Source organism: Dermacentor albipictus, chromosome 5, assembly GCF_038994185.2.
Source record: "Dermacentor albipictus isolate Rhodes 1998 colony chromosome 5, USDA_Dalb.pri_finalv2, whole genome shotgun sequence".
Taxonomy (NCBI): Eukaryota; Metazoa; Arthropoda; class Arachnida; order Ixodida; family Ixodidae; genus Dermacentor; species Dermacentor albipictus.
This window is the reverse complement of record NC_091825.1, coordinates 44,746,585-44,761,934: the sequence shown is the minus strand read 5'-3', so window position 1 is coordinate 44,761,934 and position 15,350 is coordinate 44,746,585. Positions and strand designations below refer to the sequence as shown.

Sequence of the window (15,350 nt, the reverse complement as noted above, 5' to 3'; positions counted from 1 at the left end):
ATCAAAATCCTAGATGTCACAGCCCCCAGGTGCGGGAACTTAGAAGGCGTCGCCATCCGTATTTCGTTTTTGCGCTTTTTGTGGCTAACCAAACGTTTTGTCGTTGTAAGAGTGGTGTTTTTAGTATTGTAGAACGGTAATTGACTGATGCAGAAAATTATTTTTCACTTTAGTGTCCTTTTAAGTTCCCGCAGCTGGTCGCTATGGCATCATGGATTTTTATGCCATCTTCTAGGGCCTACTAATTATATATAGCGGTACAGATTGACTACATTGTGTTCTAAAGGAACCAAATATTAAACATGGCAAGTTTCGGGAACCTTTACTCAGCCAACGCTGCCCAAATGCGAAAACATACTTTGGTATCCTGACGTTACGCTGACGTACCGGCGCTGTGGTTTAGGCGCGAAATTCAAATACTGATACTTGGACCCTCATTTTATCATCTAATAATCAAACTATCTTCTTGAAATGACTGCCTGCAGGGTTCTGAAACAATGTTTTATTAGTCTAAACGGATTTATTGTTTCTCTTTAGTGTCCCTTTAACGAAAAATGCAGCATGTTCATTTTGCGAGACTCGTGGTCATGACCATTTCAAGAAAGTGCGCGACGTTATATTCAAGATATATATATATATATATATATATATATATATATATATATATATACGCACAATTCATTGCACACTCGTTTTCAGCGGTAAGGCCCTGCTGCAACTGCGGTAAACGCAAAGTCCTCCTGTGTAATGTATTGCACAGACATGTGCTGCCATCTGGCCAAGAATGAGAGAAACCAATTGCGCGGAGCGCTCGCTGGGCGAGTTTGAAAATGGCGTCCATCCCGATGAAGACGTTTTATTCGACGCGCCCAAGTGAGCTGCCCCTATTTACTTACCACGTTTCTAAATGTTCAGAATTTTGCGATGAAGAGGTTCAGGAATGTGCAGGGATCATTTTGAGCATGGCTTTTCTTGAGGCAAGCGCATATTTTGTCCGTGGCCACGGTGAATTTGTTTGTGTATTGTATTGCACATTGGGACTGACCTACAACACGTGGGGCTGTTTTCATTCAGTTCACCGTAGGTGCTTTTCTGCGCGGGAGGACGTTATGTTGATGTTCAATTTTACTCAAAAAAGTTATTTCCAGTTGATATGTAAGCAATGTTTGTAATTTCGGCTTTCTTTGGCCCGTGCCAGGGTTGAGTCTGAGCAAGGCAGAAGTGATTTTGGAGGTCATTGCCTCCCAGGACAGCTCGGACCTCGACTTGTCTGATGATGAGTTGAACGAAACAACTATACGAGCACCACAACGAGATGTTTCCTCTTCAGGTGAGTTTCCTAATACAAGCCTTTACAATGTTTTTACAAGATGCGGGACTTAAGGCCGATTTTTTTTTCTTTTTTTTTTAAGACGACTCGGACGAGCCAGATTCCGACAGCGAGCCATCAACAAGTATGGGGAAATTCCTTCCTTGGAGGCATGCTGCGTTTGTGTCGTCACTGCCTGATATTCCGGATACGCCGGATACTGAGACCGATTCTAGAACCAATTGGAATGCTCTGGACTATTTCAAGCAGTATTCTTCAGAAGAGTTTTACCGAAACATGCATCAAATGACTGAGGTGGGCTATCATCAAAGAAAAGGGACTCTGCTGAATAGCAACGCTACCGAGATGAAAAATTTCATAAGGGCAACGTTGATGATGAGTTGCTTGGGATATCCACATATCCGTCTTTATTGGGCTAGGCAAACACGAGTTGCTGCAATTGCTGTTGTTCTGACTCGCGACCGCTTCTTCTTGTTGCGAAAAAACATTCAGTGACGAGAAAAAGAAAGCTGACCCGCTGTGGAGATTGAGACCGTTCATTGAAATGATAAGGACGGCTTGCATCCAGCTGCCAAGAAGCCCGTCAGCAAGCATAGACGAGCAAATAATACCATTTACAGGCACAACGACACTGAAGCAATACGTCCCTGGTAAACCTCATCCAACAGGATGAAGAACTTTGTGCTCTCCAGCCCAAGCGGAATGGTTCTGGACTTCGAAATATATCAGGGAAAGTCTGCGCTTGCAGCCAATACATCTGAGGTGGGTGTAGGTGCTTGTGCTGTGCTTCGATTGTCAAAGGCCATGCCAACAGGCAGTTTTTTTTATGTTTTGACCGCTACTTCACTACTGCACCACTGCTTCGGCACCTCTTGAGCCGAGGCCTGCGCGGAACTGACACAATAATGAAGAATCGCGTACCAAAGTATTCCAAGCTCCCTGATGACAAAGCTTTCGTGAAGAAAGTCCGGGGATCTTTTTGCCAAACCGTAAATGTGGCTGATGGCATTTTCCTCGTTAAGTGGGTTGACAACAAGACCAATACGTTCGTTTCTTCACACATTGGCGAGGAGCCAGTAGGAGAATGCAAAAGATGGTGCAAGAAGGAGAGAGTCTATAAGGATGTACCTCGTCCGGCTATCGTCGAAGAGTACAATAAGAATATGGGAGGCGTTGACCTCTGCGACAGAATGCTAAGTCTCTACCCAAGCAAGGCAAGGACAACGCGCTGGGCTGATCGTGCTCTTTCTTGCGGACGTGGCCGTAGTTAATGCACGGTTGCAGTATAAAGAAGACTGTCAACTCCTGCGAGTTGCAAGCAAGAACACGCTTAGTCTACTCGACTTCAAACTGCTAATTGCTCATCATTTTCTGAGAGCAGAATTGGATGTGGGCGACGACGATGATGAGCCGCCACCGGAGCGCCCTGCCAGTAAGACAACACCATCGCCTCCCGTCTCTTTCCGGACAGCCGGGGCAACAAACATGCCCGAACTTTCATTACAAAAGTCCGCATCGAGATGCCGTAACCCCTTCTGTAGTGAACGCACGAAGTTTCGTTGCGCTCGCTGTGACATTTTCGTTTGTATAACTTCTTCAAGAAACTGTTTTAAGCAGTTTTATGCCTAGAAATAACACTGCAGGGCACAAGGAAAGCCATCTATGCTCATTACTTATTTTTTCTCTTCATATTATTTTTTTCATCCGCTGAATCCCAATGTGCGATATATTGCACATGCTTTGGTAAGCGAACCAAAAATCGTACATCAATAAAACTTTTTCATCGTGATGAGATAGCCTCAGTGATCTAATGTGTGCGTTTTCTTGATCTACATGTAGAAATTCGTCACTCAGGTCTCACGAGGATATATATATATAATGTGTGTGTGTGTGTGTGTGTGTGTGTGTGTGTGTGTGTGTGTGTGTGTGTGTGTGTGTGTGTGTGTGTGTGTGTGTGTGTGTGTGTGTGTGTGTGTGTGTGTGTGTGTGTGTGTGTGTGTGTGTGTGTGTGTGTGTGTGTGTGTGAAATCTACTTTTTAGGCCGACCCAGTTATCCGAGCTGTCTGGTAGCTTAAGCCACCAGGTATATGCTTCTGGTCGCAATGCCACCGTTGTCCTTCCGTCCTATCGTTGTCACGCCATTGTCTTCAAGCCGTCCTCATCAAGCTATCACCATGCCCTCGTCTCCATTTAAAAAGCACCATGCATTCCCGTTGTCGTCAAGCCGTCATCGGCATTCCGCCTTCGCCGTTCAATCGACGTCATTCCTTCTGCTTCATTCCATCGTGATCATGCAGCCGTCTTTCATTCATGATTATGGCGCCTTTGTCATGGCATCGCGGTCATACAGTCATCCTCGCAGATTTCTTGTCATACCTTCGTCGTGATGCCGTCATGGTCGTTCCAACTTCGTCATCCCTTTATCGTTAAACTGCTGTCGTGGCGTCGTCTTCCAATCGTCCTCGTGCTGTCGTCTTTATGCCATTGTCACCATTTCATAATCATCCTGTTGCCGTCATACTGTCGTCATCATGCCCGCTTCGCCATTCCATCAACGTAACTTCTGCGTCATTACATCGTCCTATTGTCTTGTCACGCCGTCACGGTCATGTAGATCTTGGCAAGCGAGTTTCACAGCAATGTGGACAGATCGCCCGATACAGCGAATTTCGCATTTCGCTCAAGCAAAGGATATCTCGGAGTACTCACTACAGATTCTAAACGAGGATGTCGAGCAATGCATTGTGTCACTCATTGCTTGAATGCTAACCGCCATTGCGTCAACGGTCATCGTAACATTGTCTCTGCCGGTATTTTCGGCGTCATCTGTAGTGCTGCCACAATAGTTACCGGATGTTCCGCTTTCTCTGACCACGTGTTAAAATTTAACTCTGGGATATTATGGGTCAAGACAACCATCTAATTCTACGGCAAGCCATAGTGCGTGACTCCAGGTTAACTTCGACTACCTGAGATTCTTTAACGTGCACTTAGATCTAAGTACACGAGTGATTTTGCATTTCCCTTCCATCAAAATGTGGCCGCTGTGGCCGGGATACAACTAGTGACTTCGTGCAGCCCAACGGCACAGCCCCTGAGATGGCAGTGCAGGTACGTATCGTGCATCTCTTTTCCGTGTTCCTCTTAGAAATACACTGTGCTCTACAATACTGAAATAAGGACGTTACTTTGCTTTATAATGTGCAATTCCTGCACTCTGTAAATGCTTTTAACTTTTCTTTAATAAAACAATTGAATGGCATGCATGAATATTGCGAGGTGGAAAGTGCATGCGGTATGGTCGGCATGGCAACCGCACCAATGGAAAAGGAGAACTGAACAGGATTGAGCACTAAACTTCAAACTGGTGTTTGAGTAGTCAAAGCGTCGGCCTAAACGCATTCATTTCAACAAAACACAAATTCAAGTCTTAAAGGCTCAGTTCTATCTACTTTCTTGCTGCATTCATTTTTTTTTTTTGCACCAAGTAGCACGTGTCAGTAGACAATCTCAGACAGTCGTGGCCTGAAATTGTAAAGGCAGCAGTAATAAAATAAACGGTTTGACAACAAATGTGCAATGAGAGCATATTCTGTGGGAATATGCGTAGATTTATACTCCTATCTACGTTACAATATGTAACAGAGAGAAGTTCAAAAGTGCGCAGTATCACCGAAAGGCGAAACATTCATAGCGATAGCAAATCGTTACACAGCTACGCGAAGTAAGGTTTGTAGTTGTATCGGCCGTATAAACTGCATTATACATTCCCTTATAATTAAATTAGCAAGCATTGTGTCCCACGCCGCACAGGCAAACATGAACAGATCCCCCTCTATGACTGCGAAAACTCGCAGTCACAGCGCTGGCGTGATGAAGAGCGCAAACAAAGATGAGCGAACGCTTCCGGTGCCTTTCCCGTCAACGTGTCTCCAAAACTTGACAACGCGACCGCCAGGAACAGGCGCGCGCGCGACGGCAGCGCACATGCCGTCACCAGCCATCTCTGCCTTCCCAGCCTCTGCCCCCACCGGAGATTAACTTCGACTTCGATAGGGTACGGGCGGCCCACAAAGGTGCTGTAGAAGAATAGGCACACTCACGTGCCCCCCCCCCCCCGCTCTCAAGTGAGCACTATGTCACGTGACCACCCGCATTGGGAACGCATAAAGCCATCATCCCTCTGCATTGCACGCTTCCGCTCGCACACACAGCATGCGGCGCGAAGTGCGATAGGACCTTATCGAACTTGGACTTTATGCTTAACCTCACGGTGACGCCGACGAAGGCGGCGAAAATTTGCCAGGATTGTCCGTATACTTCACATAACAATAAAACTGCGACCACTCACCTGTTTCCAAGGGTGTGGAGTACGTGCACAGGATGTAAAGATTCTCCAGGTAGTGGAAATTCACTGGGTAGATGAACATGGCTGTGACTGGCCGCCATATCTACAGTGACAAACCAGGCCCATAGTTACCCATTGTTCTCGGTAGTCCCAGTTATAAGCAACAGCCGTGTTTGATAACTCATACGCAGTAAGCCGACAAAGTTTACAGGACATGGCATTTGTGAAAAAACTTAATTTTCGCGAAGCCTGGGCAGGTGAACACAGATTCAAAGTATCAGTATGTAGAGTTCTTGCGATCTACTCAGTGATTTATTAAATTAGAAGTGTCATGTCTTAACAAATCCGAAATCCACCTTTCTCGTGGAACCTGTTCCCGTTGTAGGGGTTCAGGGACGGACTCCGGGATGAAAACCCAACTTGGGAGGGATTTATTCTACACTATATACAGAGAGGTGAGACGTCAATTAACAGTTGTACAGACATTACGGGCCGGCAGCAACTCGGACGCTGCGGCCCGCGGCAAGAAGTTCGAGAGAGGTGAATCCGGGAATCAGGGAATGCTCCAGAATCTCTGGAAGGCTTCTTATAAGCCCTTCGAGCACTGTAAGTCACGTCATGTTTGACCAATGGGAGAGTCCGCTCCGATGACGCCACTTTCAGCCAATGGTAGGCGCCCGTGTCGCGGTGTCACACCTGGCGGCTCTCTGCGGTCTTGCCTCGCAGACTGGCAATGCACTTCTTCTAACGAGGAGAAGGGGAGGGCTGCTCATGCTTCATTGTCCGAGCCCCCTTCTAATCCCGGCGGCGTACGAACTTGTTGGCACGTGAACTTGTTGCCTTCAACTTGTTTGCTCGGCCGCTCCTCTGGAATGTGCTTTCCTGCTTCTGCATTCCTCAATTAGCTGTGCTGCGTTTCAAATTGGTTTGGGGAACTCGAAGTGGCCTCAGGAAACGGCGCCATATCTAACAGCTCGTCCTCGCCCCGGTAGTTCTGAATGGCCCGTGAACTCAATTCGCTGGCCATGAGGAACGCTGAAAGAAGCTGCAGGGTACTGGGGTCGAGCCTCGTTTGACAACTCTCGGGATCCTGGGCCCTGGAGAACATACGTCACACAAACCAAACAACACAGCGCTGCACCACGCGTAAGCGCAGGCTCTTCACCCCTGACTCGCCAGGCTATTACTGAGTCAAAATCAACCCTGATCTTTTATTTCCCCAATTTCGACAAAACAGTTGTAACCACCCCTCCAAACAGCCATCCATTTCTCCTCGAATGCCGACAAGACCAGAGTACCATTGTTGTTGCAAAACAAAAGGGTCGTTGACGATGCAAACAACAAATGAAAACAGCCGAACATAACTTAAGCGGCCTAACTACACGAACAGCATGTTTCCAATCTATCGCAGTGGCGTACTTATCGCACGTAATGGTGCCACTGAACAATCTGGTCAACCTCACAAGTACGTAATCACAAGCGCACTAGCCTTGTGGTCACTAAACAAAACGCGTACTTGCGTTGTAGGCAAACTTTTCACTTACGCTTACTCACGTTTCTTCCCTGAAAGTCCTACAGGACACGTGACGTAAACGAACAATTAAACTCGCGGGACTTACACACTCCGCAGAACTCTTAAAATGATGCGTCTTCTACTAACTCTCCACGCACGTTCACTAAAGAAGTCAGAATACGGCTGCCCTCCACACACACTAGCAACCCAGTCATAAAGTCTGCTTCCTTCCGTCCACACAGGACACGCGCTAATGAAACTAAGAACGCCTCTCAGTGCAACTCATGCACTCACTGAAAATCTACGCGCTTAACCTTAGAAAATTCAAAACTTAAAAAGAAAGAAGGTTAAATAACACACACGCGCGTTACGATAGGCCTGTCAACAATAACCTTGACCCTCAGGTTACTCACACACAAAAAAAAAGCCTATCTACTTATTAATGAGCATCTCGCGAGACTACATGTTTACTTAAAACGCATCTTTCAAATCTCGGAGCTTTCTCAAACCAAAACATAAACAAAGCTCATACCTTACACGTTGAAAGAAATCCCAGTCTCAAATCGCGAACATTATCCGATGCTCAAAAATAAAACAAAATAACACGTTTTACTTCTATGGAAGCTCTCTTGGCCTCCCTTACCAAACGCTTATGACTGACTCATACTTTGAGCCGTACTCGGGGTGGGCGTGGTCTCAAAGCTACTCTGGCTGCCGAGAGACAACAAAAGGGCTGATTCACTATCAGCTCCCCCAAGACGTTACGGTCTCCTGCCAATTTGCATCCTCGCGCCCCGCTTTCAACACAAACTCGATTGACCGCGTCGCTACTCCCCACCTGGTCTCGTCCTGCCACTTTGCGTTTCTTCGAACTGCACGCTGAGCTATGAAAAGAACTACGGAACGACGAGGAGATTAACTGCCCCGTGCCCTTTTTCCGCGTCCGTGCAGAACATTCTTCGCGGTCCCCCTTTGACCTGTGGCTCGAACGTTCTGGATGCGTCAACATCGTCCTAGACGACCGCACCTTTTTCCTCGCGCCCTGCCCTTTTGGGTTTCTGGCCATCTTTGGCGGCGCTAGATAAGTTACCGTCTTTCGGTCTTTACCGCGCTTCTTTTTACGGCGCTTTCTCCTTGCACTCGCTTTCATGTCGCCTTCTCGTGCCTCGTGCTGGCCGGTACACATTTCGTCGGCCCGGATCGGTCTCTTACCCGCACAGTCTGAGTGATTCTCACTTAAATCAACACTCTCTCTGCCTCGACTGGCGGACAGCTCAACCGACTCTGGCACAATGCAGCAGGCTTTACTCGAGTTAGACAACTCGCACTCTTGCGAACTGCCCTCTACTACATTGCCCAGCGTACGCTGTGCATCGGCACACAGCCCGTCGGTATCGATCGCTGTCTCACGCGCACAGTCCGAATGATTAACAACGGAATCATCCCTATCTAGGCTATCTAGACTGGCGGAGAGCCGCACCGATCCCTGAACAATGCAGTTGTTCTCTCGTGGATTACGGAGCTCGCCATCCTGAGAACTACTCTCAACTGCATCGTCCAGTTCGCACCTCTCTTCTGCACGCAGATCTGGCTCTACATGGGTGCTCGCCTCTGTCGCGCCAACAGTACCCTTTTCTTCGCTAGCAACCTCGCTAACATTACCAGCGACGCACTCACGCGGTAACTGTGCCAATTTGTTCGCAGCTGGCCTAGCTGTCTCCACAGTCATCTGTTGGCACAGCACCTCGTCGCTCTCACTACGGCCTTTAACGGCCTCTGTTGCCACTAAGGCATCGTTAGCAGCTAGCCTTTTCCCTTTTCTTATGAATCTGCAGCTAATCTCACAGGCACTACTCTTCTCGTCGGCTTCTGGCGAAAATCCGCTCGATGCTGCCTCATTCTTTCGCTCTGTATTACCTACAGAATTCTCAGACAGCCGTTGTCTCTGTGCCAATAACTGATCACAATACTGTATCTCTTTGATCAGTGCTGCCTTCTCTCTCTCATACTTTTGCTCACGCTCAAGCTTTCGTTCCTGATACCCACGTTCGCGTTCCTTCTCACGTTCGTGACGCTGACACCTACGAGTAAGTTCTTGAAGCTCCTGCTTCCGTTCATTCTCGCGTTCTTCACGCTTAAGCTCACTCCTAAATTCACGACGCGCTCGCAAACGTACACGACGCTCTCGCTCCCGTGGTTCCTGTATCACCTCCCAAGCAAGCGCAATGCTTTTGTCATCATTGCCACTATCGTTAATCGCCTTTATGATAGCTGGCGTTTCCATCCGTTCGTCCGCCTCAACTCCCAAATCGTCGCACACCAACAACAAGTCTAACCTCGTCAACCTTCTAAGATCCATGGCAGCTGCCCCGACAGGTGGTTAAAACTGTTTTCCTTAATTAATTTGTGCAAATACACAGTGCATCAAACTCCCGATTCCCAGAACTATCAAAATTGAACACACAACCTTTGAGTCTGGCGAATCATAAGGAAAAAAACCACGCGCTCACTTACGGTTGCAGCACCCTGCCATCCGGTTCATTTGTCCGCTGTTCCCGGTTCCTCCGGACTCCCTGGGTCGAAGGCTCGCTCCTTCTTCGCTACTCCCAGTTTCTTCGGACCTCTTTCGACGAAGGCTCTCTCTTCTTCGCTCTTCCCGGTTCCTTAGGATCTGTCTCGACGAAGGTTGATACGTAGCGCTGCCACCAGCTGATGCATTCGGAGGCGATCCCACCGCTGCCACCAGATGTAGGGGTTCAGGGACGGACTCCGGGATGAAAACCCAACTTGGGAGGGATTTATTCTACATTATATACAGAGAGGTGAGACGTCAATTAACAGTTGTACAGACATTACGGGCCGGCAGCAACTCGGACGCTGCGGCCCGCGGCAAGAAGTTCGAGAGAGGTGAATCCGGGAATCAGGGAATGCTCCAGAATCTCTGGAAGGCTTCTTATAAGCCCTTCGAGCACTGTAAGTCACGTCATGTTTGACCAATGGGAGAGTCCGCTCCGATGACGCCACTTTCAGCCAATGGTAGGCGCCCGTGTCGCGGTGTCACACCTGGCGGCTCTCTGCGGTCTTGCCTCGCAGACTGGCAATGCACTTCTTCTAACGAGGAGAAGGGGAGGGCTGCCCATGCTTCATTGTCCGAGCCCCCTTCTAATCCCGGCGGCGTACGAACTTGTTGGCACGTGAACTTGTTGCCTTCAACTTGTTTGCTCGGCCGCTCCTCTGGAATGTGCTTTCCTGCTTCTGCATTCCTCAATTAGCTGTGCTGCGTTTCAAAGTGGTTTGGGGAACTCGAAGTGGCCTCAGGAAACGGCGACATATCTAACACCGTAAACTTTTGTGAATTGCTTTACTGTTTCAATGGTCCTTGAACCGATCGTCTTTGAACTCAGCAGGGTTCGAACACTGCCACATGGTCATTTTCCGTGACCAACCGGGTGTGCCAGTTTGTGAGACTATCAAGAAAGGATGGACGGAAAAAAACTTTATTGAGAGAAGCACTTGCGATGTAGCCAGCTCGGGCTCAGGCCACCCGGGCATTACGTGCGGTGAGACATAGCCTTTACACCGCTACCCGGGCCCGCTGTATTAAAAGAGTGGTTCGAAGCATTGTCACAAATCATAACTGCAACAAATACAGTTATAACTTTAAAAATTATAAGTATAATGGTCTCTCATCACCATCATCATCATCATCATCATCAGCCTGTTTTATATCCACTGCAGGAGAAGGCCTCTCCCTGCGATCTTCAATTACCCCTGTCCTACGCCAACCGATTCCAACTAGCGCCAGCAAATTTCTGAATTTAATCGGTCCACCTAGTCTTCTGCAGGTATTTACGTAAGTGTTCTGTACTCCTTGATTATGTAATGTCTCTATGATTACTGGTATCTCTACTGAGTCAAATGCATTTTCGTAATCTATGAAAGCCATACAGAGAGGCTTATTGTACTCTGCCGGTTATCTCGATAACCTTATTAATAACAAGGATGTGATCCATTGTAGAGTATAGTATCCCTTCCTGAAGTCAACCTGTTCCCTTGGTTGACTAAACTCCATTGTTGCCTTATTCTATTGGAGATTATTTTGGTAAATATATTATATAATACGGGGAGTAAGCTAATGGGCCTATAATTTTTCAATTCTTTGACGTCTCCCTTTTTGTGGATTAGTCTAATGTTTGCATTCTTCCAGTTTTTTGGGACCCCTGAAGTCGATAGACACTTCGTATAAAAAGGCGCCAGTCTTCCAAGCATTATGTCTCCTTCATCTTTGATTAAATCGACTGTTATTCCATCTTATAAAATATGCTTTGTAGTAGACTGTTCAAAGAAAACATTTTTCCTACCTGTCAGAAACAGCAGCTCTGCGCTGTTTCTGGCTTCCTTTCGTTTCCCCGTTGGCGTGCGTGTGTTGGCACATTTTATGCACATCATGATGATGCAACTTTTGCACCGACAACTAATTTTGTTCATCTGCTGCAATAAAGCTGCAGCTAAAAAGCGCAAACACAGCACCTTGATTCGCCTGATCAATGCGAAGGTTATCAGCCCTTAATACGATAACGGTGGTGGACTAGACCCAGAAGCGTCAAGAGCATAAGGTGCGTTGTTTGATGCCGCCTTAACTTCGCGGTGCCTAGTAAATACAGAGAAATGAAAACCCTTAAATAACGATAACAACATATTAATTGTATTTATTATTATCGCAACAAATACCAATCAGTTTCTTCTCCGTTTAATATTCTTTTGCAGTTTCCTTTATCCAGTGTGCATAAGATCTTTCAAAATACTGACATATTTCTCAGTGGTCATTAAAGTGCGCCGTAAGGCAGCGGGACATGGCATAAAGCCTTGAGTTTTCAATGATTTCAATGGGTACTGATGCTGTATATATGAGCAACGAGGGAATTATACAAAATTCTGTAGGTTTGGGGCTCTATGACCACTGTTGCTATAGCCCCATTAAAAGTTACAATAAAAAAAGAGGCATCAAACACGTTACCATTAACACACTCAATTCTGGTAATGCGCATTTTGCGCATCTAGCAAAGATTTCTAACAGTTTACATAAAGATCAACGGGCCAAGCTATCTTCCTGGTAAACTATGTCACCTTGTATATACATGTTTACATGTTGCAATTACTTGACACGCGTTCAAACGCCAAAGGGAAACACGAGGTTGTTCTTGTATTTACCATTTGTCATTATTCAGCTACACACCAAGTATCAATGAGATATTTATGCTGTCCATCTACCTATATTTCATTCCGCTACCCAAGGCTATTGTTCATACAACAGCGATCGCCAAGACATGCCAACATCTACTAACACAAATCCTAATAAATTAAGTTATAGTCTATAAGGCGGGCAGCATTCGTAGGATACTTCACGGCGCACTTTCCAGTATTTATCGACTTGTCTATATTTTAATCGAACCATTTTCCTTTCACGCTAACTTAGAGCACTGGGTAGTACACGGTCTAAAGGATAAAGCGCCTGGTTGCTGTGCTGAGGAAACCGGATTCGAAACCAACCGTCGGAGCAACTTTAAACGCGGAAGCATTAAATGGCGGAAAATCCGGCGTTGGCGGCGTGGCCTCACGATCATACAAAAATGCTACGAACCCTCGAACTTTGGTGGGAGTCGAACCCACGTCCTCCGGTGCTAATTGAGACGCAGTTAATTGAGGCACAGTTAATGAAGATAGAGTTCATTAGCCTAGATCGCAGGGCAATGCACAACCAACGAAGATCCAGCCGGTATTGTGGCAGAAAAGTGGACTCATTCATGAAGAGCCTTATCTTCAGCGCCAATGTTGGCGGAAAAAACAACGTCCTCGTAAAGTCTCTCTCGTACTATCTCGCACACTAAGATTTTGGTTACACGGACACCACATCCGTTTCTCCTTTTACATCCATCCTTTCGCTGATGCCTCCGGTTACTTACGACGCTCCGCACACGTCAGCCCGCAAAACTCCACGCAACATTTGTCGGTTGCCATTTGCAACCTCTGGTTCTTAACCCTCCGAGACACCAGCGCGGGCCCTGATGCGACGGATTCGTGCGTCACGGTAATGTACCATCACGCGATGACGTCAACATTACTGACTCGATCGAGACGTAGTATGGAGGTTGTTTTGAAGGCGAAGGAAACATGCGCAGCGACTCGCTTAATTTCGTGTCGGGGGCTACTCACCTGAAGGCCTTTGACGAAGTCGACGTAACTGAGTACTAAATACTGAGGGTCCACCAGCCCAAGGCGGCTGAGAATGGGGAACAGCACGGACAAGCCGAACCAGCAGCGTGTGAAGACGGGCAAACTGATTAACCAGTCGGTGATATCCGTCATTACAGTCATCGCTGGTTGCTTCGGGTCCGGACTCCACGCTCAGCGCACCCCGAATTTTTTAGTGGGGAACAGCACGGACATGCCAAACTAGTCGGCGATCTCCGTGATTGCTGTCGTATCCGGCGGGTCGGAGACTGCACTCCGCTCTCAGCACATCCCGAATTTTGCAGAACGCGGTGCTAGAACCGCGGGTACATTTGTATAGGACCCCACCGTGTTGTTGTTGCTGCCTTTAACACGAGACACATACCCACGAGCGGCAATTAAGGTTCACAATGGGAACATTAAAAACATTAATTCGTTCCTGCTTACTAAATGGTCTGTATTACCTTGATTCATGGCATATTAATTATAAATACTAAAGGATTGTTTAAATGTATTCATGCCAATGTTTTAATGAAACCACAAATGTATCAAAATGCAAATGAAATGTTAAAAGGACCCCAAAATCAAATAATAAATCAAGCTAAAGTGATAGAGTAGCGCTCGAGGTCGCCCAAGGAATAAATATTATCGCGAGCAAGGTTTTAATGATAGACGAATTGAGGTAAATGCAGGACACAATTAGAGTCTCTACCGGGACGTTCAAGTACTAGCCCGATGACATAGGTAATCATTATAGTTCTGTCACTAGTACTCAGCCACTTTTACTAAAAAGATAATTGCATTGCATTATTATAATACGGACGAAAATGCTACTTGTCCAATTTTATTCAAATTTTTTTACGAGAAAGAGCTCATTGGCGTTACCCTTGACAAAGAAGCGGGTGGTTCAAATATGTTTTGTTCTTCCTCGACTTTGCGCCACGCTTTCGCCTTTCACTATAGTTTCGTTATCACGCAGCGCTGCGCTGGTTTTGGGGACTCGCAAAACTCACACAAACTACAAGTAGCAGGGAGTGTCCCGGCGATGTGTCGTCGCGGGTTTCCCGAATTGTCCACGCCACTTGACCAAGGTAAGTTTTAGCGGCGAATCTGATGCTGGGTCTTGACCCGGTTTATCTATGGCGGTGCTTTTGCTTTTTGTATTATTCACCGACGGCAGTAAAAGGCAGTGGTGGCGTATGCAACGTCATCGCTTCCCGCTCGGAGGCGGAATATTTGAATCGCGTTAAAAGTATGCGGACACTTCGGGCCATCAGAGCTTCGGGAAAGCCAACGGTAGCCCCGGACTAGAGAATTCGCCCTGAGTTCTTAGGAGATTAGCAAGTTCTCACGCTATCTATCTATCTATCTATCTATCTGTCTGTCTGTCTGTCTGTCTGTCTGTCTGTCTGTCTGTCTGTCTGTCTGTCTGTCTGTCTGTCTGTCTGTCTGTCTGTCTGTCTGTCTGTCTGTCTGTCTGTCTGTCTGTCTGTCTGTCTGTCTGTCTGTCTGTCTGTCTGTCTGTCTGTCTGTCTGTCTGTCTGTCTGTCTGTCTGTCTGTCTGTCTGTCTGTCTGTCTGTCTGTCTGTCTGTCTGTCTGTCTGTCTGTCTGTCTGTCTGTCTGTCTGTCTGTCTGTCTGTCTGTCTGTCTGTCTGTCTGTCTGTCTGTCTGTCTGTCTGTCTGTCTGTCTGTCTGTCTGTCTGTCTGTCTGTCTGTCTGTCTGTCTGTCTGTCTGTCTGTCTGTCTGTCTGTCTGTCTGTCTGTCTGTCTGTCTGTCTGTCTGTCTGTCTGTCTGTCTGTCTGTCTGTCTGTCTGTCTGTCTGTCTGTCTGTCTGTCTGTCTGTCTGTCTGTCTGTCTGTCTGTCTGTCTGTCTGTCTGTCTGTCTGTCTGTCTGTCTGTCTGTCTGTCTGTCTGTCTGTCTGTCTG

General features: G+C 47.0%; 1 protein-coding gene across 1 annotated transcript in view; it reads right to left on the bottom strand.

The window, feature by feature from the left end:
* The window catches only part of LOC135900491 (derlin-1-like), a 59,928-nt gene extending 46,150 nt beyond the window's left edge, over positions 1 to 13,778 (bottom strand). The window contains exons 1-2 of the mRNA XM_065429974.1: positions 13,405 to 13,778; positions 5,682 to 5,781 (exon numbers count right to left, since the gene is read on the bottom strand). Coding sequence (XP_065286046.1) covers positions 5,682 to 5,781; positions 13,405 to 13,566 — 262 coding nt within the window. The 5' untranslated portion in view covers positions 13,567 to 13,778. The remainder of the gene's footprint in view (positions 1 to 5,681; positions 5,782 to 13,404) is intronic.
* Between the last annotated feature and the right edge of the window lie 1,572 nt (positions 13,779 to 15,350).